The 23,697-nt window shown below is 37.5% G+C and overlaps 1 protein-coding gene across 16 annotated transcripts in view; it reads left to right on the forward strand.

Moving 5' to 3' along the window:
* RPS6KC1 (ribosomal protein S6 kinase C1) overlaps window positions 1-23,697 on the forward strand; it is a 344,999-nt gene that overhangs the window by 53,833 nt on the left and 267,469 nt on the right. For 9 of the 16 annotated variants that reach the window (XR_010412288.1, XM_045877211.3, XM_054507978.2 and 6 more), the window contains 2 exons: window positions 5,710-6,072; window positions 11,008-11,133. The exons of 2 other annotated variants lie outside the window; for them this stretch is intronic. Coding sequence is in view for 13 of the 14 variants with exons in the window: in XM_045877211.3 (XP_045733167.2) it covers window positions 5,710-6,072; window positions 11,008-11,133 (489 nt within the window). In the remaining variant the exon portion in view is untranslated. The remainder of the gene's footprint in view (window positions 1-5,709; window positions 6,073-11,007; window positions 11,134-23,697) is intronic. 5 more of the 16 variants (XM_064594167.1, XM_045877212.3, XM_064594169.1 and 2 more) reach the window with 1 other exon arrangement.

Raw genomic sequence — 23,697 nt, forward strand, 5'->3', positions numbered from 1 at the left:
TCAAAGCACAGAAGGTGAGGGTAGGTAGGTGAACTGGGATGCTATAGAAACCCCTCATGTCTGTAGCTGCTTTTTAACTGGTCACCTGGGGCCCTCTAATAGCCCTGAGACTTGAATCTCTGTGATATGAACCTGGAGGCAGAACGCTTTCATAGAACCTTTGACTCTTCCCCCTCCCATCTCTTCCCCAAAAGGCTGAGGTTTTTGTCTTGATGGTGTTGGTGAAGCATGTACCTTTTACTCTCATGATGGCTCTAGAGGGCCCCTTTAAACATGGATTGACTTCAGGTTGGTTTAACTTTTGACAAAGAGTCTCTGACTTGTCAATTGTTGCCCTGCCTTATCCACAATGTTCTTCCTACTCACCCTAACTGAGAACCTCTTACTTGTTGGCTGCTCTCTGTACCTTATTAACTTTCTTTCTGGGTTTTAGAAGCTGTTTCCACTTGATGTGATATTTATATGGAGCTTTATATAAAACAGGTTGAATGACAGGACCGTGATTTCAAGGAATTGAGCAAGCACTTTATTAAGTAGATGTATTAAGGATATAAGGCGAAAAGACTAGGTACTGAGTGTGTGTGTGTGAGTGTGTTAATGGTTTGTTGCTGCGATGGTGAAAGGGGAATGTTCTCGAGTTGGTTGGGGAATACTTCATTGAGAAGAAGGGGATTTAGAAATTGCTTAAATGCCGAAGGGAAAGATTTCAGAGAGTACGAGAAGACAACTAGTTGCAGTGTATGGTTGCGATATGATAGAGTTAGGCTTTTCAGATCTGGTAGGGTGCATCTTAAGAGGAGAACTAAAGGAAGAAGATAGGCAAGGAAGAAGTGTCAAGGGTTAGTCTGCTTCAAACAGATCTGTCTATAATCACTTTTGTCTTCTCTCCTAAGTTAGGAATTCTTGGCACTGGCTGCTGGATGATTCTTACTGGCCTGTATTTCATAAATTATGTTTGTATAACATAGATTTATTCACAAACAAATTCCCAGTTTTAGCCCTTGCTGCATCTCCTTTGATATCCTTCAGGTACCGAGGCTTAAGAGCTTGCCATTCACATAAAGGAATGTGGTAAGAGTCACCTGTAATCCCACCATACAGGGAAAATTGCTGTCAATGTTTAATACACTTCTCTAGCCTTTTTTCCTGTGTTTTTGTTTTAAAATTAGAATTACAGTATATTATATACTGCTTTACAGTTTGTCGTTTTTGCATAATAGATAATGAACACTTTAGCATTAAGCATTTGTCTGTAACATAATTTTTAATAGCTGTATAATATTTTCTCAAAGGGATGTACCATAATCTCCAATTGTCAGGAATTTGTTATTTCCAAATTTTCACTAATTTTTGTGATGGATATTGTCATGTATAGATCTTTTATCATATCTCTGATTGTTTTTGATATAAATTGCTGAATCAAAGATAAAAGCATTTTTTGCATCTGATATGTATTGCCAAATTGTCCTCCAAAAAGGTTAAATCAGAAGTCTTTTTGCTTTCCTTTGCTTCTCATAGTTGGACTAGAAAAACTCCTTATCCTAACCTGCTAGCTTTTCTTTTGTTTGCTCACTTTGAAAGATTCTTCATTTAGAATTAGGTAGAATTTGAAAAGGAAACAATTTGAATATTATTATTATTTCTTTGTTTCATTATCTGGCTTTATTCCTAGGTATTTTGATGGTCTTACTCTTCTGATGTAATTTCATTTAATCATGATTTCCTTTGCTAACAAAATATGATTGGAAAGGTAAGAGAGGAAATAAGACTATGTCACTAGACTTTTGTGGTCAAAAGCCGAGAAACTGAGTACACATAATTTTACCCCTTTGCCCTTTGGTATTATTGTTCTTGTTAGAAAGGAAAATCAGGCAAAACATGAAACAGTACAATGTGATAGATGATGTGAAGGTTACAGTGACAAGACACCAGAGAGCAGACAAAAGATCTATAGCAGCATTTCCTTTCTTTTACGATTAGCTGTATAAATCAGAACTTATTTTTTAAACTTTGTCTATTTGTTTATTAATATCAATGGGCTAGGTTATATAAGGCCCCCTTTAAGGAAATAAATGTGCATTGAAATATGTAAAGTATTTTTAGATCAATTAAAAAAGTCTCTTCTGAAGTTTGTATATTTCTCAGAACAGTGGATAAATAATTTTATAGACTGCTGTAAAAGATTTTGATTTTGAAGTGCTGTCTGTAAAGTTGAAATGTCAGAGATTGAAAAGATTTCCACTAGGTCCAATGAATCTCATCTCAGATTGTGGATTTAATGAAGTCTTTTGCTTTTAGGGAACAAAATGAGTTCTTTATGGGCATTCTAAGGATTTGAGAAAAATCCCTGAAGACAGGACATGTTGACAGCGTGCCAAAGTAGTGTCTGAAGCTGATTTGAAATTTGAGTTCAGCTGCCAGTAACATGTTTTTACCCTAACTTATTTTATTTGATATGAAGTAAGCAATTTGAGTCTATAATAAGGGTTGACAAACTATGGCCTGTGGGCCAAATCCGACCTGCCACCTGTCTTTATATGACCTACTAGCTAAGAATGGTTTTTACATTTTAAAATGGTTGACAGAATTCAAAAGAATATTATTTTGTGGCATGTGAAAATTATATGGAATTCAAATTTCAGCATCCATAAATAAAGTGTTACTGGAACACAGCCATTCTTATTCATTTACATATTATCTGTGGCTGCTTTTTTTTGTACTACAGTAGCAGAGTTGATTAGTTGTGACATAGATCATATGACCCACAAAGCCTAAAATAGTCACTCTCTAGCCCTCAGAAGAAAAGTTTGCTGATCCCTGACCTAGAATTGTATACTCTAACCCACCTTTAAGTTTGGCTTTTTATATGATCCTGAGGAAATTAATTTTCTTTCCTGAGAAACTTGAGAGTCAGTATTCAGTGGTGATACAGATCACATAGTTGTTCCCAAACTTAATTTTTACATAGCTCTGTTGTCAATCTTATTGAATGATAGAGATCGGTGGCTCTCAAAGTGTGGTCTTCAGATACCTGGGTATTCCGGAGATCTTTTTAGGGGGTCCCCAAGGCAGAAACTGTTTTTATATAGTCTAGGAAATTGTTTGCCTTTTTCACTGTGTTGACGTTTGCACTAATGATGCAAAAGCAATGGTAGGTAAAACTGTTGTGCCTGAGCATGAATTGGGACAGGGACAGCAGAGTGTAACAGGAATCATTGCACATGCAGTAATGCCAATGCTAATGTTGCCTAAAAATGCCCTTGATAAAGCAGTAAAAACTATTAATTTTTATCAAATCTCTACCTTTGGGTACATGTCTTCTTGATATTCTGTGTGATAAAATGGAAGTACGCATAAAACACTTCTGCATACTGAATTGCTATGGTTGTCTGGAGGAAAAGCACTTGTTTGAGCCATGAACTAGCTGCTTTTCTCTTGGGACATCATTTTTGCTTGAAAGAACCATTGACAGACAAACTGTCATTATTCAGACCGGTATTTGGCAAATATTTTTTCAAAAGCAAACGAAGTGAGCTGACACTTTAGGGAAAACAACTGACAGTATTTGTTGCCAATGATAAAATGTGAGTTTTCAATTCCAAATTCGAATTTTGGAGAACTTGTTTTTTTGTTTTTGTTTTTGTTTTTAATCTTTACACCCAGCGTGGGGTTCAAACTCAGGACCCTGAGATCAAGAGTCACAAGCTCTACCAACTGAGCCAGCCAGATGCCTGAATTTTGGAGAACTCCTATCTGCTACTTTGAGCTTGACAGTTTCCCAGTATCTAAAGAAAATATTCTGATGAGATTGATGATGATAGTAACAAATGTGATTTTGGGGGGGGTATTGTAATAATGAAATTCGTCAGTATCTGGAAGATCTATATAACTCAGGGAACCAGTACTTTCAAAATGTCCAGTGTGTGATGTTACAAACTCAGGCATGGATAAAAGAGCCATTCAGTGTGCAAGACAGACCAGTGTATTTGAATGTGACAGAAACAGAAATTTCACTGATAGGAATTTATATTCTACATGGCAACAAAGCTTTAAGAAACTACCACTTGTCAAGTTTTGGTGTAGTATCAAAAAATAATATCCACAAATATTCAAAAAGGCTACTAAAATATTCACCCCATTTTCATTACATATCTGTGTCAGATTTTCCTCAAACCTTTCAGCCAAAACAACATGACGATAGATTGAGTGCAGGATCAGATATGAGAAGCTAGTCATCTTCTGTTAAAAAGATTTGTAAAAATTTGAAACAATGTCACTTCTGTCACTAAATACTTTTTTGTTTTGGAGAATATAGTTTTTTTTTTTGTTGTTGAAAGATTTTATTTATTTATTCATTAGAGAGAGAGAGTGAGAGCCTGTGAGCTGGCGGTGGCGTTGGGGAGGGAGAGGGAGAAGCAGGCTCCCCTGCTAAGCAGGGAGCCCTATGTGGGGCTCTATCCCAGGACCCGGAGGTCACGACCTGAGCTGAAGGCAGATGCTTAATCAACTGAGCCACTGAGACACCCCAAGAATATAGTTCTTTTTAATAAAAATTATGTTAACATGTAATGGGGTTTAGTGTTTAAAAATTTTTTTAGTCTATTTAAATATTAAGATTGGTAGACATTTACAGGTATAATCCACAAAACCAAAAGTTTTTTGAGGCTCTCAGTTATTTTAAGAATGTAAAGGGAGATCCTAAGACCTCATGCTCATTTACCATGAAGTCAGTTCTATGAAATGCGAGAGAGAATTTTCATTGCTGAATATTTCAATACCACCTGTTCATTCATTTTCTGTCAGAAAACTAAGAGGCTAATATAGACCATAGCTCTCTCCAAAAGCTTGTGGAAGAGATTGAAACAAAGATACCCAAAAATTTAGTCCTTAAAAAAAAAAACAAATAAATGGCATACATTTTCCAGATATGGATGATTATCTAAAAGCACACCTCTGTGAGGGTACGTTGTATAATAGTTAAATAATGATTATGTAATTGCTATAATAGTTGTAATTGAATAATAAGTCTATTGTGCTTTATATGCATTAACTCTGTCCCTCATTTAAAGTCCTACATAAGGGCGCCTGGGTGGCTCAGTTGGTTAAGCGACTGCCTTCGGCTCAGGGTCATGATCCTGGAGTCCCGGGATCGAGTCCCGCATCGGGCTCCCTGCTCAGCAGGGAGTCTGCTTCTCCCTCTGACCCTCCTCCCTCTCATGCTCTCTGTATCTCATTCTCTCTGTCTCAAGTAAATAAATAAAATCTTAAAAAAAAAAAAAAAGTCCTACATAATAAGTAATATTATTAAGTGACTCGCTTTTGGTCACATAATAAATTTTAAGAGCTGAGATCCAAGCACTTGTTTTTGTCTTACCCTGAAGCTCTTATTCTTTTCCTTTTATCATAATGATGGTGTTACAAGATCTTGTGGTAAAGGGTCTTCTTTTTGACAACAAGGCTAGATAAAGACTTGCCTTCAGTTTTAGTGTGATAATTAAGGCAAAGAAGATTGGCTTCTAGAGCTTACACTGAGTGCAGAAGTGAATGAAGTAAGCAGAAACAAATTGCCAGGAACCGATCTCTATCAGGCAATGACAGCCTTCCTAATCAACTTGGATAGTATGAACAAATGAATAGTCAGCATGATTTGTATTCTTTTTGGCTGATTCTTAATTTAATATCTGTTTACTATTGTGATCATATTTCTAGGTTTCTCCAGCGACAGTGATCTGGTATCTCTTACTGTTGACGTGGATTCTCTTGCTGAGTTAGATGATGGAATGGCTTCCAATCAAAATTCTCCCATTAGAACTTTTGGTCTCAGTCTTTCTTCGGATCCTTCAGCACTAGGGGCTGTTGCTTCTGACAGTGAACAGAACAAACCAGAAGAAGAACGGGAAAGTCGCAGCCTCTTTCCTGGCAGTTTAAGATCCAAGCTTGGCAAGAGAGATTATTTGGAGAAAGCAGGAGAATTAATAAAGCTGGCTTTAAAAAAGGAAGAAGAAGATGACTATGAAGCTGCTTCCAATTTTTATAGGAAAGGAGTTGATTTACTCCTAGAAGGTGTTCAAGGTACAATTTTATCAGTATTAATATGTTTTGGAATGTTTTTATGTTGGTGTCTGGAAAGAAAAGTGTATATATGTAACTGTACCTTGTGTATAGTCCTCTGTAAAAACAAGACTGAAAACGAGAAATTACGGAAGATTAAATGACCTACATTTGGGGGGCACCTGCGTGGCTCAGTCAGTTAAGCATTCGACTCTTGATTTTGGGTCAGGTCATGATCTCAGGGTTGTGAAATTGAGCCCCGCATCGGGCTTTGTGCTGGGCGTGGAGCCTGCTTAGGATTCTCTCTCTCCCTCTCCCCTGCCCCTTGCCCTGCTCATGTGCATTCTCTCTCTCTTTCTCTTTCTCAAAAAAAAGACCTACATTTAGGTTTATACTTTCAATTACATGAATGGAAGGCAGTATCAGAGCTGCTTAACTCTCTACTTTGATCAATTAACCAACAACAGGTTTTAAAAAAATCAAATCTCCATGTCTCTTGATAAATAATAATCTGTTTTTTTCTGACATCGCTAGTGTTCACCAGGCTTCACCTCTCTCAGAAGTATTTGCAGAGATTCTTTAGTGCATTTATTCTTGCTGGCCTGAAGAGAGGAGATGAAATGTAAAGATCCTTGATTTGCCTACTATTCTGTTCTTTGTTAATTGTCATAAATTCTCAGCTAATAACTGGGCTGTTGTGGGAGCTGAATGTTTCTGAATCTCTGTAAGTAGGACTTACCTTTGTTTTAAGCATCAGATTTTTGTTTTAGTCATTTGTCTTTTCCTTATAGAAAGAGTGTGAAGCATACCACAGTTAGTTACTTGACTTTCTGGACACAATAATCAAAGGCCGATAGGACCTTCTTCCAGTGGTTTGCTTTCCAGAAAATCATCATTTTTACTCTTGTTCTGTGACCTTTCATTTGTTAGTGCCATTCAGATGACCATAATCTCCTGTAGCACTAACACTTTTTTACTACAGTATTTCCCCCCTCACTATGCTTGGTGTCCTGTCCAGAGTTTTCTTTTTTATTAGAGTATGAATTTTCAGTCTTCTGATGTGGTATAAGATGAATGCTTGGCTGCATGGACTGAAGAGGGAGTGGATGTAGTGGCATCAGTGCTTTTTAACCAGAATTTTGACTAATTCTCTTGTTTTTAGCCCTTACTCTGATTTCCACAGCTACCCAGTGCTACCAGTTCCCAACTTTTGGAGAGATTTACAGTGTCATATAAGTCAGGCAGCTTTCTTGAGCTTCTCAAGTCAATAACCACTCATCCATCTGTTTTCTAGCTTGTCAGATGTTTTTGCTGTAGTCTTCTCTCTTAATGTCTTTGTCCAAAAAATTTGGGCTTTTACCTTAAAAATAATTCTTTTACTGCCCTGTTAATGGAGTTTCTGGAGGGAGCATTTCTCATGGTTTGACTGATAACGTCATTTTGATACACATTTTTGTTTCTCAAGTAGTGTCATAGTTAATTAGGGTTTTTTGTTTGCCAGTAGAGCATTCTGGTCTTTAAAGATCTACACATCTTTCTTCTTTGTCTTAACTCTCATTTTGGGTTGGGAATTTAAGATCGGGATGAGTTGCAGTTAGCTCTGATATTTTCCCTTTTCTTTTTAGATGATTTTGTGCTAAAAAATCACTAGTGTTTAATTGACATAGATACATCAGTGTGATATTTTTCTAAAAGTTATTTGCTTTTCAACTTAGAGCACTTCATAATGTTACCACTTGATGGCACCAGAAAAATAAAAATCTTTACTTCAAAATGAGAATTATGGATGCAAATCAGCAAATAACAGAATAATACCATTTAGTTAGTTACTTTGTGATATGATGGTGAATTATTTCTCACTAGAACTTGATATCAAATCTACTGGACCTCTATCTTAAGGAATGTTATCATTTAAACATGTTTTTCCCATTTAACATATGCCTGTCTTTCTGAAACTACAATATCCATTCCTGCCATGGATTGGTTTTTGTTGTTGATGTGCCATCAAATCCAAAAAATTATACTTGCCTAATTGCTTTTAGCCTTTTATTGTTTATTCATAATGTGATCAATTTTTTTCATACAAACTGTGGGAACCACAATCACAGAATTCTAATTTTTAACCAATATGTAAAATAACCTTTGTTTTAGTCCTTATGGTTATACTTTTAACTATGTGTCAAATGTAATGTCAGAGCAGTGCTTTTGGATGGTATTTAAAAGTGTACCAGTCACCACCTAACTGATGTATGGACATTATTGGTTTAAAAAAATCCCCCCCCATTTTTATTGAGATATAATTGACATACAACATTGTACTAAAGGTACAACATGATTTGATACATGTATCTAAAGTGAAATGATTACCATAATAAGTTTAGTTAACATCCTTCCCCTCACATAGTTACCTTTTTTTTTCTTGTGATGAGAGCTTTTAAGATCTACTCTTTTATCAACTTTCAAATATATGATACAGTATTTTAAAACTATAGTTCCCATGTTGTATATTATATCCACGGAACTCATTAATCTTATAAAATGGAAGTTCATACCTTTTGACTGCCTTCACCCACTTTACCCACGCCTTGCCCCTGCCTCTAGTAACCACCAATCTCTTCTATGAGTTTGGTTCTTTTTAGATTCTACACATAAGTGAGATCATTTAGTATTTGTTTCTCTGTCTGATGTATTTTACTTAGCGTAATGACCTCAAGGTCCATTCATGTCACTGATGGAAGGATTTCCTTCTATTTTATCCCTAATAATATTCGTGTGTGTGTGTGTGTGTGTATGTACACACACTATTATCACATTTTCTTTATCCATTCAATCATCAGTGGGTACTTAGGTTGTTTTCATGTCTTGACTATTGTAAATAATGCTGCAATGAACATGAGGGTGCAGATACCTCTTTGAGATAATGTTTGTTTCCTGCAGATGTATACCTAGAAATGGAATTGCTGGATCATAGGGTAGTTCTATTTTTAATTTTTTGAGGAGCCTTCATACTGTCTTTTATAGCGGCTGCACCAATTTGCATTCCCACCAGCAGTGTATAAGAGTTCTCTTTTCTCCACATCCTGGCCAACACTTGTTATCTGTTATCTTTTGGTGATAGACATTCTGACAGGTGTGAGGTAAATCTAATTGTGGTTTTGATTTGGAGTTCCCCAATGATGAGTGATGTTAAGTAACTTTTCATGTACCTGTTTGGCATTTTTATGTCTTGAGAAAATAATTTTTCAATTCCTTTGCTCATTTTTTAATCAAATTGTTTAGGGGTTTTTTGATATTAGATTATGTGTTCTTTATATATTTTGGATATTTTGGATATTAGCCTCTTATCAGATATATGATTTGCAAATATTTTTTCCCATTTGGTAGATTGCCTTTTCATTTTGTTGATAGTTTCCTTTGCTGTGCAGAAGCTTTATAGTTTGATGTAGTTCCACTTGTTTATTTTTGCTTTTGCTGCCTTTGCTTTCATGCTAAGAAAGCTTACCACCCTGTTTGTTTTCCTAGGATTTTATGGTTTCAGGTCTTATGTTCAGGTCTTTAATCTATGTTGAGTTAATTTTTGTGTATGGTGTGAGATAGGGGTTTAGTGTTACTTTTTTTTGCATGTATCTGTTTATTTTTGTCAATACCATTTATTGAAGAGACTGTTCTTTCCCTAGTGTATATTTTTGGTTCCTTTGTTATAAGTTAATTGACTGTATATGTGTGGTTTTATTTCTGTGCTCTCTATTTTATCCCTTTGATCTGTGTGTCCAATACCATACTGTTTTGTAGCTTTGTAATAGAGTTTGAAATCAGGAAATGTGATGCCTCCAGGTTTGTTCTTTATTCAGAGGGTTGCTTTGTCTATTTGGGGTCTTTTATGGTTCCATACAAATTTTAGGATTTTTTTCCTACTTATGTGAAAAATGTCATTGGAATTTTGATAGGGATTGCATTGAATCTATAGATTACATTGGGTAGTATGGACATTTTAATAATATTAATTCTTCCAATCCATGAGCATGGAATATCTTTCCATTTATTTTTGTCTTCAGTTTCTTTTATTAATGATTTGTAACAGATTTCATCTGTTATTCCAACAGTCTTTTGGTGGAGTCTTTAGGGTTTTCTCTATATAATATCATGCTATCTGCAAATTGAGACAGTTTTACTTCTTCCTTTCTTATTTGGATGCCTTTTATTTCGTTTTCTTGTCTGATTGCTCTGACAAGGACTTCTAGTACTATGTTGAATCAAGTGGTGAGAATGGGCATCATCGTCTTGTTTCTCATCTTAGAGGAAAAGCTTTCAGTTAATCACCATTGAGTATAATGTTGAGTATGATGGATTTATTCTTTAATTTGTGGGGAAACTGGGGGCTCTAGCTTGTGAGCTGACTTGACATTTATGAGTAGAAGAGATGTTTTCTTAGGGAAAGTTTGTTTTAGTGTGGGAAAGCTGTTATTGAAACATCACTATAACCAGCAATACCTCTGCATCATTTTAATTTAACTCTTGCTGTAAGAATGGTTGCCTGTGGGGAAAAAGAAGAAAACAGAATTGTTGTCTATGCCCTTGGTTTGGTTTGATAATGCTTTATAATAAAATCATTATTTTTAGATATCTGATAATCCAGCAAAAATGATTTTTCAGAGCTAAGTAGGAGTGCTTTATATAGGGTTCTTATGATTTGGCAAATTTTGTTATTCTGAGTACTAGCTATTCATTCTAACTAAACTATTCATCCTAAAGGAGTTTATCTGGGTTGTTTGTAGATCTGATAAAGATGGCTTAATGTTTTTCTTACTTAACTGGTGTTTGCACAGCTGAGACTAGAGGCAGAACACAATAGCAGCAGTTCTGTTTGCCCATCCAGCAGAGAAGAAGCATACCCTGATAGTGGTAACTTTGAATTCTTCTTTTGAACCTGACACTTCACTTATTTCCTCAATCTAGGAATGGCTCTTGAAATTGAGGTACCTTCTACTCTTCTAAGTCATCAGGTCTTTATGTGTTTAAGACAGAAAATCCAAAAATCAAGATTGAAGGAATCAACTCGAATCTTTGAAGATAATATTTCCAGTACATATCCTTTCACTCTTGTCTTGTTGATATATTTCTGCAGTGGCCTGATATGATTAATCTATATTCTCAGTGTGGGTTTATTAGAATAATTGTGAGGATGTAGAGTGGCAAATGGATGACATAAAGGTGTTAATAAAATATTTAAATAACAATAATTTATTGTCTGTTATATGCCTGTCACTGTACAAGGGGTTTTTCTTAACATTATTTTTAACCCTCAGAACAAACCTATAATCGGAGCTATGGCTGGTCCTACTGGGCTTTGTCTAAGGACACCAAAATTTAGAGAGTGCAAACATTTAATGTAATGATTCCAGAAGCTTGGCACCTAGTTAGCAAGAATAATTATTTAAAACAGGAAGCTACCAGATGGCGAGCATTGTTATTAGTAACACCCATCTGTGGGCTACATTATGAATTACAGAGTTGATTGGAGAACTGGTTTTGTTTAGTTTGTTCTAGGTGCCAAAATTGCTGGTTTATTGTGTTTGTAAGGTAGATACTGTAATCCCCATTTTATAGGTGGAGAAAACTAAGACTTGGATAAAGTAAGCAATTTGCTCCACAACACAAGCCACTAAGAGTTTTGGCTAAGATTTAAATCTGGTTCTTTCTGAGTTCAAGTCTTGTCTTGTTTCCACTGTGCCATGTTACTTCTGATACATTTCTTCCCTGATTAGAGTAGCTTTTTAAAATGGAGAAGAAACTTCAGAGAGTATCAAATATTTTTAAACTTTACTTTGATATTCGTTCTTTTTCCTTCCATTTGTTTATTTGATCATTCAGCCATCCATCCAGTTGAGCTTTCAACAAGCTTCTATTAGTAGTATGTACTAGGTATTATGATAGTGAATATAGAATGGTTTTTTAAATAAAAATATAGAATTGAGTGATCACCCTTCAAAATAAGATCTCCTCTCTCTGTTTCTGTTTAAATCATCTGTATACATTATAAATCTCACATTGAAAAGCGTTCCTGGATGTTGTTGATATCTAAGTTTGATTATCTTGTTGATATTTTTGACCAGTGAGACTATTTCTGATGTTACCACTCAGCTAAGAGATGCAGACAATCTTCTGCAATTTTCATCCTAGTAAATGGTGTAATAAGCAATACAAAGCCATTTTTCTTAGTTTATGCCATCCCTGGATACATGTGTGCTAAGAGATGTCCAGAGATGTCCAGACTTATTTAAAAAACTGTGATCTTGTGTGTTGAGGTACTACATCATTCTGGGTCTCTTACTGGGTTTTGACTATTCTTTTTCCCGTTCCGACATGAGGAATAGAATTCCTGGGGAGACCACAAACCCACGTGTATTTCTAGGTTTCCTTTGAGTCACTTAGACTAGCTTAGAATTGTAGGGTTGGTTCTAGAACGTGTCCAGGCTCTATGAATATGGTTAGTCCCTGTGCATTCATAATGATATATACTCAAGTACTGTAAAAGGCAATTGGGTCATTGATTTATTGCTTTGAATAAAAGTGACTCAAGTATTAAGAAACCCAAGTGTAAACTTGTTTGATTTAGAATGGATGGATATATGAAAAAGGCAGTAAATTTATGATAAAGGGAAGCAAGTCACATGATTTCTTATTGCTGAATTTCAGAAGTGAAAATGTATAACTTTAAAAATAAAAATTTATTTGACTTGTTTATTGTGTTTGTTAACTCTGAAGATACTACGAAAATATTGTTTAGCCCACTTACCTTTCAGGATTGTCCACTTCACTACAAAATATGGTATGGTCTAAGTCTAACAACACCAAAGGCTGTAATTTCATTTTATTTATTTTTTAAAGATTTTATTTATTTTGAGAGAGAGAGAGAGAACATGAGCAGGGGGAGGGGCAGAGGGAGAAGCAGACCCCCACTGAGCAAGGAGCCCAATGTGGGATTTGATCCCAGGACCCTGGGATCATGACCTGAACCGAAGGCAGACGCTTAACGACTGAGCCACCCAGGCACCCCCAAAAGCTGTAATTCTGATAGTCTGTTGTGGTGTTACCATATTGTCTTCTAATGCATTATCTTCTAGCTGTTTCGATTTATGAACCTTTTTGAGAAGTTGGTTTTTTTTCAATATTTTGATTTTTTGCGTCCCCTTACAACTCTATATAAATTGAAAATCACATTTTGGGGCGCCTGGGTGGCTCAGTCGGTTAAGCGGCTGCCTTCAGCTCAGGTCATGATCCCAGGGTCCTGGGATCGAGCCCCGCATCGGGCTCCCTGCTCGGCGGGAAGCCTGCTTCTCCCTCTCCCACTCCCCCTGCTTGTGTTCCCTCTTTTGCTGTCTCTCTGTCAAATAAATAAATAAAATCTTAAAAAAATAATTGTAAATCACCTTTTATTCATTTATTTTTTTCAATAAAAATTAGAAGGATTTTTGATTTCCAAGTCTTTTGAGAATTAATGCAACACAAATGGGAAGATCTAACTAATACATTTAGCAACAGGCCAAAGTAATTTTGTTACATAAATTAACCCATTTATTATAGGCTAGCAGTATTTCAAATGGTGGAGCTTCTACTGGTCTTTCAACTCCTTCAGTTTGCTGTGATGGCAGAAGTGGTACTGCAGGTTCAGGCACCACCAGGTAATGGTTTTCATGCAGGAGCCACGATGCTGGAGCCTCACAGCTCGTGGTTTCATCTTGGTTTTGCCACAGAAGGAGCAAGTGTACTTGGCATGGTGGTTTATTTCAGTCTTCTTCACCATTTTCCTGAGGGAGGCATCGTAACGGGTCCCGTATTTACCCAAGATTCCGACCTTCTTGGTGCGTTTAGCCATGTGGCTGCAAACTACGTCTGAGCCCAGGGAGAGCTGACAAATCACCTTCTAAAAAAATGAGTTCTAGTTGATATTTTATTTATTTTTTAATATCTTTCTTTTTTCTTTTAGAAAATCAGTTTTTCTGTTTCTGCAAAAAGGGCTGTTGGAATTTTGATAGGGAATAAATTTGGGGAGTATTGCCATCTTAAAAATGTCTTTTAATCCATGAACACAGGATGTCTTTACATCTATTTAGATCTTCTTTAATTTCCTTCAGCATTGTTTTGTAATTTTCAATATATGCCTTTCACCTCCTGGGTTAAATCTGTTCCTAGGTATTTATTCTTTGGAATGTTATTGTAATTAGAATTGTTCCATTAATTTTCTTTTTGGAGTGTTCATTCCTGGTGTATAAATACACTGATTTTTGAATTTTTTTTCTTGTATGTGGCAACTTGGCTGAATTCGTTTATTAGCTGTAGTAGTTTTTTGGTGGATTCCTTGAGATTTCTATAAGATTATGTTCTCTGTGAATGGATGTAGTTTTACTTGTTTCTTTTCAATTTGGATGCCTTTTCATCTCTTCTTGCCAAATACTCTGGTTTGGACTTCCGGTGAAATGTTCAGTAACTCTAGTAAAAGCATGGGTCAACATGCTTTCACCTCGTTTTTCTAGCTAGGGAATAACCTAATTAGGTATAGGTTACTTACTCATCCCTGCAAAGGAGATGAGGCATCTTGGCTCATTCTGGAGTTTAGAGGAAAAGCTTTCCATCTTTTATCATTGAGTATGATTTTTTTTTTATTCTTATGTTAATCCCCATACATTACATCATTAGTTTTAGATGAAGTGTTCCATGATTCATTGTTTGAGCATAACGCCCAGTGCTCCATGCAGAATGTGCCCTCCTCAATACCCACCACCAGGCTAACCCATCCTCCCACCCCCCTCCCCTCTAGAACCCTCAGTTTGTTTTTCAGAGTCCATCGTCTCTCATGGTTCGTCTACCCCTCCGATTTCCCCTGCTTCATTCTTCCCCTCCCGCTACCTTCTTCTTCTTCTTTTTTTTTTCTTAACATATATTGCATTATTTGTTTCAGAGGTACAGATCTGAGATTCAACAGTCTTGCACAATTCACAGCGCTCACCAGAGCACATACCCTCCCCAGTGTCCTATCACCCAGTCACCCCATCCCTCCCACCCCACCCCCCACTCCAGCAACCCGCAGTTTGTTTCCTGCAATTAAGAATTCCTCATATCAGTGAGATCATATGATACATGTCTTTCTCTGATTGACTTATTTCACTCAACATAATACCCTCCAGTTCCATCCATATCATTGCAAATGGCAAGATCTCATTCCTTTTGATGGCTGCATAATATTCCATTGTATATATATACCACATCTTCTTTATCCATTCATCTGTCGATGGACATCTTGGCTCTTTCCACAGTTTGGCTATTGTGGACATTGCTGCTATAAACATCGGGGTGCACGTACCCTTTTGGATCCCTACTTTTGTATCTTTGGGGTAAATACCCAGTAGTGCAATTGCTGGATCATATGGTAGCTCTATTTTCAACTTTTTGAGGAACCTGCATACTGTTTTCCAGAGTGGCTGCACCAGCTTGCATTCCCACCAACAGTGTAGGGGGCTTCCCCTTTCTCCGCATCCCCGCCAACATCTGTCGTTTCCTGACTTGTTAATTTTAGCCATTCTGACTGGTGTGAGGCGGTATATCATTGAGGTTTTGATTTGGATTTCCCTGATGCCGAGCGATATTGAGCACTTTTTCATGTGTCTGTTGGTCATTTGGATGTCTTCCTTGGAAAAATGTCTGTTCATGTCTTCTGCCCATTTCTTGATTGGATTCTTTGTTCTTTGGGTGTTGAGTTTGATGAGTTCTTTATAGATTTTGGATACTAGCCCTTTATCTGATATGTCATTTGCAAATATCTTCTCCCATTCTGTCAGTTGTCTTTTGGTTTTGTTGACTGTTTCCTTTGCTTTGCAAAAGCTTTTTATCTTGATGAAGTCCCAATAGTTCATTTTTGCCCTTGCTTCCCTTGCCTTTGGCAATGTTTCTAGGAAGAAGTTGCTTTGGCTGAGGTCAAAGAGGTTGCTGCCTGTGTTCTCCTTTAGGATTTTGATGGACTCCTGTCTCACATTGAGGTCTTTCAGCCATTTGGAGTCTATTTTTGTGTGTGGTGTAAGGAAATGGTCCAGTTTCATTCTTCTGCATGTGGCTGTCCAATTTTCCCAACACCATTTGTTGAAGAGACTGTCTTCTTTCCATTGGACATTCTTTCCTGCTTTGTCAAAGAGTAGTTGACCATAGAGTTGAGGGTCCATTTCTGGGCTCTCTATTCTGTTCCATTGATCTATGTGTCTGTTTTTGTGCCAGTACCATGCTGTCTTGATGATGACAGCTTTGTAATAGAGCTGGAAGTCCGGAATTGTGATGCCGCCGGCTTTGCTTTTCTTTTTCAACATTCCTCTGGCTATGCGGGGTCTTTTCTGGTTCCATACAAATTTTAGGATTATTTGTTCCATTTCTTTGAAAAAAGTGGATGGTATTTTGATGGGGATTGCATTGAATGTGTAGATTGCTCTAGGTAGCATAGACATCTTCACAATATTTGTTCTTCCAATCCATGAGCATGGAACGTTTTTCCATTTCTTTGTGTCTTCCTCAATTTCTTTCATGAGTATTTTATAGTTTTCTGAGTACAGATCCTTTGTCTCTTTGGTTAGATTTATTCCTAGGTATCTTATGGTTTTGGGTACAATTGTAAATGGGATCGACTCCTTAATTTCCCTTTCTTCTGTCTTGTTGGTGTATAGGAATGCCACTGACTTCTGTGCATTGATTTTCTATCCTGCCACTTTACTGAATTCCTGTATGAGTTCTAGCAGTTTTGGGGTGGAGTCTTTGGGGTTTTCCACATAAAGTATCATATCATCTGCAAAGAGTGAGAGTTTGACTTCTTTGCCAATTTGGATGCCTTTGATTTCTTTTTGTTGTCTGATTGCTGTGGCTAGGACTTCCAGTACTATGTTGAATAGCAGTGGTGATAGTGGACATCCCTGCCGCGTTCCTGACCTTAGGGGGAAAGCTCTCAGTTTTTCCCCATTGAGAATGATATTCGCTGTAGGTTTTTCAGAGATGGCTTTTATGTTATTGAGGTATGTACCCTCTATGCCTATACTCTGAAGAGTTTTGATCAAGAAAGGATGCTGTACTTTGTCAAAAGCTTTTTCTGCATCTATTGAGAGGATCATATGATTCTTGTTCTTTCTTTTGTTAATGTATTGTATCACATTGATTGATTTGCGGATGTTGAACCAACCTTGCAGCCCAGGGATAAATCCCACTTGGTCGTGGTGAATAATCCTTTTAATGTACTGTTAGATCCTATTGGCTAGTATTTTGGTGAGAATTTTTGCATCCATGTTCATCAGGGATATTGGTCTGTAATTCTCCTTTTTGATGGGGTCTTTGTCTGGTTTTGGGATCAAGGTAATGGTGGCCTCATAAAACGAGTTTGGAAGTTTTCCTTCCATTTCTATTTTTTGGACAGTTTCAGAAGAATAGGTATTAATTCTTCTTGAAATGTTTGGTAGAATTCCCCTGGGAAGCCGTCTGGCCCTGGGCTTTTGTTTTTTTGGGAGATTTTTGATGACTGCTTCAATTTCCTGAGTGGTTATAGGTCTGTTCAGGTTTTCTATTTCTTCCTGGTTCAATTTTGGTAGTTGATACATCTCTAGGAATGCATCCATTTCTTCCAGGTTATCTAATTTGCTGGCATAGAGTTGCTCATAATATGTTCTTATAATTGTTTGTATTTCTTTGGTGTTGGTTGTGATCTCTCCTCTTTCATTCATGATTTTGTTGATTTGGGTCATTTCTCTTCTCTTTTTGATAAGTCTGGCCAGGGGTTTATCAATCTCGTTAATTCTTTCAAAGAACCGGCTCCTAGTTTCGTTGATCTGTTCTACTGTTCTTTTAGTTTCTATTTCATTGATTTCTGCTCTGATCTTTATTATTTCTCTTCTCCTGCTGGGTTTAGGCTTGATTTGCTGTTCTTTCTCCAGCTCCTTTAGGTGTAGGGTTAGGTTGTGTACTTGAGACCTTTCTTGTTTCTTGAGAAAGGCTTGTATTGCTATATACTTTCCTCTTAGGACTGCCTTTGCTGCATCCCAAAGATTTTGAATAGTTGTGTTTTCATTTTCATTGGTTTCCATAAGTTTTTTTAATTCTTCTTTAATTTCCTGGTTGACCCATTCATTCTTTAGTAGGATGCTCTTTAGCCTCCATGTATTTGAGTTCTTTCCAACTTTCCTCTTGTGACTGAGTTCTAGTTTCAAACCATTGTGGTCTGAAAATAGGCAGGGAATGATCCCAATCTTTTGGTACCAGTTGAGACCTGATTTATGACCTAGGATGTGATCAATTCTGGAGAATGTTCCATGGGCACTAGAGAAAAATGTGTATTCCGTTGCTTTGGGATGGAATGTTCTGAATATGTCTGTGAAGTCCATTTGGTCCAGTGTGTCATTTAAAGTCTTTATTTCCTTGTTGATCTTTTGCTTAGACGATCTGTCCATTTCAGTGAGGGGGGTGTTAAAGTCCCCCACTATTATTGTATTGTTGTCGATGTGTTTCTTTGCTTTTGTTATTAATTGCCTTATATAATTGGCTGCTCCCATGTTAGGGGCATAGATATTTACAATTGTTAGATCTTCTTGTTGGATAGACCCTTTAAGTAGGATATAGTGTCCTTCCTCATCTCTTATTACAGTCTTTGGTTTAAAATCTAATTTGTCTGATATGAGGATTGCCACCCCAGCTTTCTTTTGGTGTCCATTAGCATGGTAAATGGTTTTCCACCCCCTCACTTTCAATCTGGGGGTGTCTTTGGTTCTAAAATGAGTCTCTTGCAGACAGCATATCGATGGGTCTTGTTTTTTAATCCAGTCTGATAGCCTGTGTCTTTTGATTGGGGCATTGAGCCCATTTACATTCAGGGTAACTATTGAAGGATAGGAATTTAGTGCCATTGTATTGCCTGTAAGGTGACTGTTACTGTATATTGTCTGTGTTCCTTTCTGGTCTATGTTGCTTTTAGGCTCTCTCTTTGCTTAGAGGACCCCTTTCAAGATTTCTTGTAGGGCTGGTTTTGTGTTTGCAAATTCCTTTAGTTTGTGTTTGTCCTGGAAGCTTTTTATCTCTCCTTCAATTTTCAATGACAGCCTAGCTGGATAGAGTATTCTTGGCTGCATATTTTTCTCATTTAGTGCTCTGAATATATCCTGCCAGTCCTTTCTGGCCTGCCAGGTCTCTGTGGATAGGTCTGTTGCCAGTCTAATGTTTCTACCATTGTAGGTTACATATCTCTTCTCCCGAGCTGCTTTCAGGATTTTCTCTTTGTCTATGAGATTCGTAAGTTTTACTATTAGATGTCGGGGTGTTGACCTATTTTTATTGATTTTGAGAGGGCTTCTCTGTGCTTCCTGGATTTTTATGCCTGTTTCCTTCCCCAAATTAGGGAAGTTCTCTGCTATAATTTGCTCCATTATACCTTCTGCCCCTCTCTCTCTTTTTCTTCTTCTGGGATCCCAATTATTCTAATGTTGTTTCGTCTTATGGTATCGCTTATCTCTCAAATTCTGCCCTCGTGATCCAGTAGTTGTTTATCTCTCTTTTTCTCAGCTTCTTTATTTTCCATCATTTTGTCTTCTATATTACTGATTCTCTCTTCTGCCTCATTTATTCTAGCAGTTAAGTATGATGTATTTTTTAAAAAGATTTATTTATTTGAGAGAGAAAGAGAAAGAGCGTGATTGGGGGGCGCAGAAAGAGAGGGAGAGGGAGACAGAATCTCAAGCAGACTCCCTGCTGAGCCCGAAGCTCCATCTCATGACCCTGAGATCATGACCTGGGCTGAAATGAAGAGTCTGGATTCTTAACCGACTGAGCCACCCAGCCGCCCCTCCATTGAGTATGATACGATGTTAATTATTAGTTTTTCATAGATGCCCTGTATCATGTTGAGTAAGTTCCCTTCTATTCCTAGTTTTCTGGACGGTTTTATTTTTTTATTTTTTTAAATATTTTTTATTTATTTATTTGAGAGAGAGAATGAGATAGAGAGAGAGAGCACGAGCAGGGGGAGGGTCAGAGGGAGAAGCAGACTCCCCACTCAGCAAGGAGCCCGATGCGGGGCTCGATCCTGGGACTCCAGGATCATGACCTGAGCCGAAGGCAGTTGCTTAACCAACTGAGCCACCCAGGCGCCCCTGGTTGGTTTTATTATGAAAGAGTGTTAGATTGTGTTAAATGCTTTTTCTGCTTCAGTTGAGGTGATCATGTGTTTTTTTCCCCCCTTCATTCTATTAATATGGTATAATACATTGATTTCCTTTACATTGAACCTCCTTTGGTTCAATGTAAAGGAACTCCTGGAATAAATCCCACATGCCACAGAGATTTTTATCTTATATTTAAACCTAATTGTGCTTTTAGTTATCTCTTGAATATGCGGTTCATCATTGTAATATAGTTGAAAAAGATGGGCTGCTCATTGAAGTATGAACCTGCTTGTCCATCTTAATTTGTAAATTGCGATTTTACTTTTCAAAGAGCAGTACTAAACAGATTCAGAACTTTTTTTTTTATGAAAGCTTTCTACTGCTATTTCTGTTTTAAAGATTTTGTTTATTTGAGAGAGAGAGGGATCACACAGAGGGAGAGTGAGAGGGAGAAGCAGACACCCACTGAGCAGGGAACCTGATGCGGAGCTCGATCCCAGGACTCTGGGATCATGACCTGAATGGAAGGCAGATGCTTAACTGATTGAGCCATCCAGGTGCCCCACCTTTTCTGTTTTAAAATAAAACATGTGCTCTTTAGTATAATTCAATAAATTGCCTTAGTTGAGGAATTTTTAGATCTTAACTGTTTTGAAACTGGCTAGAAGAAAGCATTTTAAAACAGTAAAACTCAGATTTTAAAAACAGAGATTTGAAAGTAATTATATGTCACCTATTCTGTTTTCCTGTCCCCATCATTGCCCTGCCTTTTTTTTTTTTTTCTTTCTTTAATTATGTAGGAACTGTCTGTAACAGGAAAAAGCAGGTACTAAATGCAAGTGCTCTCAGAAGAAACTATTTCATAGCTTTAGGGAGAAGATACTATAGACTGAATGGGTCTTCCCAAAATTCATATTGAAACTTAATCCCTAGTGTGATGGTATTTGGAGGTGGCGCCTTTGGGAGATGATTAGGCCTTGAGGGTTCTGCCCTCATGAATGGGATTAGTGCCCATTAGAGACCTCAGAGAGCTCCTTTGTTCCTTTCACGCTGTGAGGGCACAGTGAGAATAGCCATCAATGAACGAGGAAGCCAGTACCAGATAGCAGATCTGTTGGGAGTCTTGCTCTTGGCCTTTGAGCCTCAGGAACTGTGAGAGATAAATTTCTGTTTATAAGTTCCTTGGTATTCTGTTCTTGCAGCCAGAATGGACTAAGAGAAGACTTTCGATTCTCTGGTTATGATGTTCACAAATGAAGAGAGAGTTGCTTTTTAAATTATCCTCTACTCAGATCAGTCCTTTCAAATTTTGTGTTATACTGGACTCTTTCAGTTACAGGTTGACAAAACCAACTCAAAGAAGCTCACATAGAAAGTGTTTTAGCCCACATAAATGAGTAGTTACATATGGTTAGATTCAGGTGTTCAAGAAGTGTCACATGGTTTCTATGCCTGTTTGCTTATCTTTATACATGGCCTATACTTTCAGTCCCCTTTCTCTGATTTACATTTATTTCCAGGTGGTGTGAAAGATAACCCCCCAGCAGCTCTAGGTTTACAGAGGCTTTTCCCTCTGAGTTTTAGAGGAAGAGGGTGTTTTCCCCCATGTCCTGTAAAAGCATGGGTCACATGCCTTCACCTTGTTTTTCTAGCAAGGGAATAATCTAATTAGGTATAGGTTATTTACTCATCCCTTCAAAGGTGGACAGAACTATCCCTAATGAAGCACATGAACTGAACAACATAGCTATAGAAATGAGGGGAGTGGACCAAAATGAGAAAGGATTATTAGGCAGAAACAAAACAAAATTAAAATGTCATCCTCTACTTACCCTTCCTAACCCCACATTGACCCTTAATATGCTTTCTCCCCCTGCCATAGTCGTTTATATGTTTTCTTTTTTCTTTTTTTTTTTTAAGATTTTATTTATTTGACAGAGAAATAGAGCACAAGTAGGCAGAGTGGCAGGTAGAGGCAGAGGGAGACGCAGACTCCCTGCCGAGTGGGGAGCCTGACGCGGGACTTGATCCCAGGACCCTGGGATCATGACCTGAGCTGAAGGCAGATGCTTAACCGACTGGGCCACCCAGGTGCCCTGTTTATATGTTTTCTCATATGTTTCTTAGACTTAGATTCTATAGGGAACAAGCATATCTGTTTTCTGTTTTTTACTTTGAATTGAATTGAATATACATAAAAGTACATATTGTAAGTATGTAGCTTGATATATTTTCACACATGGAACACACGTTACTGGTACCCAGATTAGCAAGTAGAACTTGACCAGCACTCTTGAAGCTTCCTTCTGTTCCTTTCCAATTACTACCTCTCCAAAGGTGATTGCTGTCTTGATCTCTGACAGTACTGATTGCATGAGATCTGCCTTTTTCTATTCTTGTGAGGGTATGGTTCCAGTTTATGTCCTCTTCTGTCGGTTCACCCCTCTTCCGTGTACTTTCTTTTGTGGTAGAGGATGGGGGAGTGGTTGGTGTTTCTCTTTTGTTTTTATAGTCTCCTTACCTTTCTCCTCTCATTTCTGTTATTCCCTGCACCCCTTTACTGTTATATCATACCCTTTTCTGTATAGGGTCTGTTTCTTCCCCAGAAGAAAAGCTTTCCCAAGGCTCTCACTTTTGGTTCCACTTACATTCAAGTCTTTCTTTATATTTATAGCCTGTGTTTTCAAACTACCAAGTCCCAGTTTATGTTTTGTATTTTGGTATTTAATTGGACTTTCTCTTTCTGGGGGTGTTTGTTTTGTTTTGTTTTTCTTCTGTTATTTAAGTTCTGTGTACCCCTGAATACTTTTTTAAGGGCTCTGTTGTTAAGCTCTTTCTCCTCTGGTTTCTACATTCATGGGTCTGCAATAGTAGGGCCCTTGGAGCTCTGTTGTAATTTGGTTTATTTCTCTATTTACAGATAATCTGAAGGTCATTTTCTTAGTAATGCTCAAGGTGTGGGTCATGTGTGGTTTTATTTACTCCCCCAGTATTTCCATTTGTTTTGTTTTTTGGTTTTGAGAGATTATGTGGGGAGATTTGAAATTAGGTAGCTGTCATTATCCTCCAGACTTGAGATTCCACACTTACTGTGTTTTTGTTTTGTTTTGTTTTAAAGATTTTATTTATTTATTTGAGAGAGAGAGAGAATGAGAGAGAGCACATGAGAGGGGGGAGGGTCAGAGGGAGAAGCAGACTCCCTGCTGAGCAGGGAGCCCGATGCGGGACTCGATCCAGGGACTCCAGGATCATGACCTGAGCCGAAGGCAGTCGCTTAACCAACTGAGCCACCCAGGCGCCCCAACACTTACTGTTTTTTTGAATGTTTAGTAATCTTTGCATTCCTGAAATAAACCTACTTGGTTGCACTGTATCTTTTTTTATATATCACTGGGCTTGGTTGCTGAGATTTATGTGTGTGTTTTTATTTTTCATAGTTATTGTCTTATCTATACATACATATGTATTCATA

This window comes from Mirounga angustirostris, unplaced genomic scaffold (assembly GCF_029215605.1).
Source record: "Mirounga angustirostris isolate CCGP_5_RB_7025 unplaced genomic scaffold, mMirAng1.0.hap1 SCAF_6, whole genome shotgun sequence".
NCBI lineage: Eukaryota > Metazoa > Chordata > Mammalia > Carnivora > Phocidae > Mirounga > Mirounga angustirostris.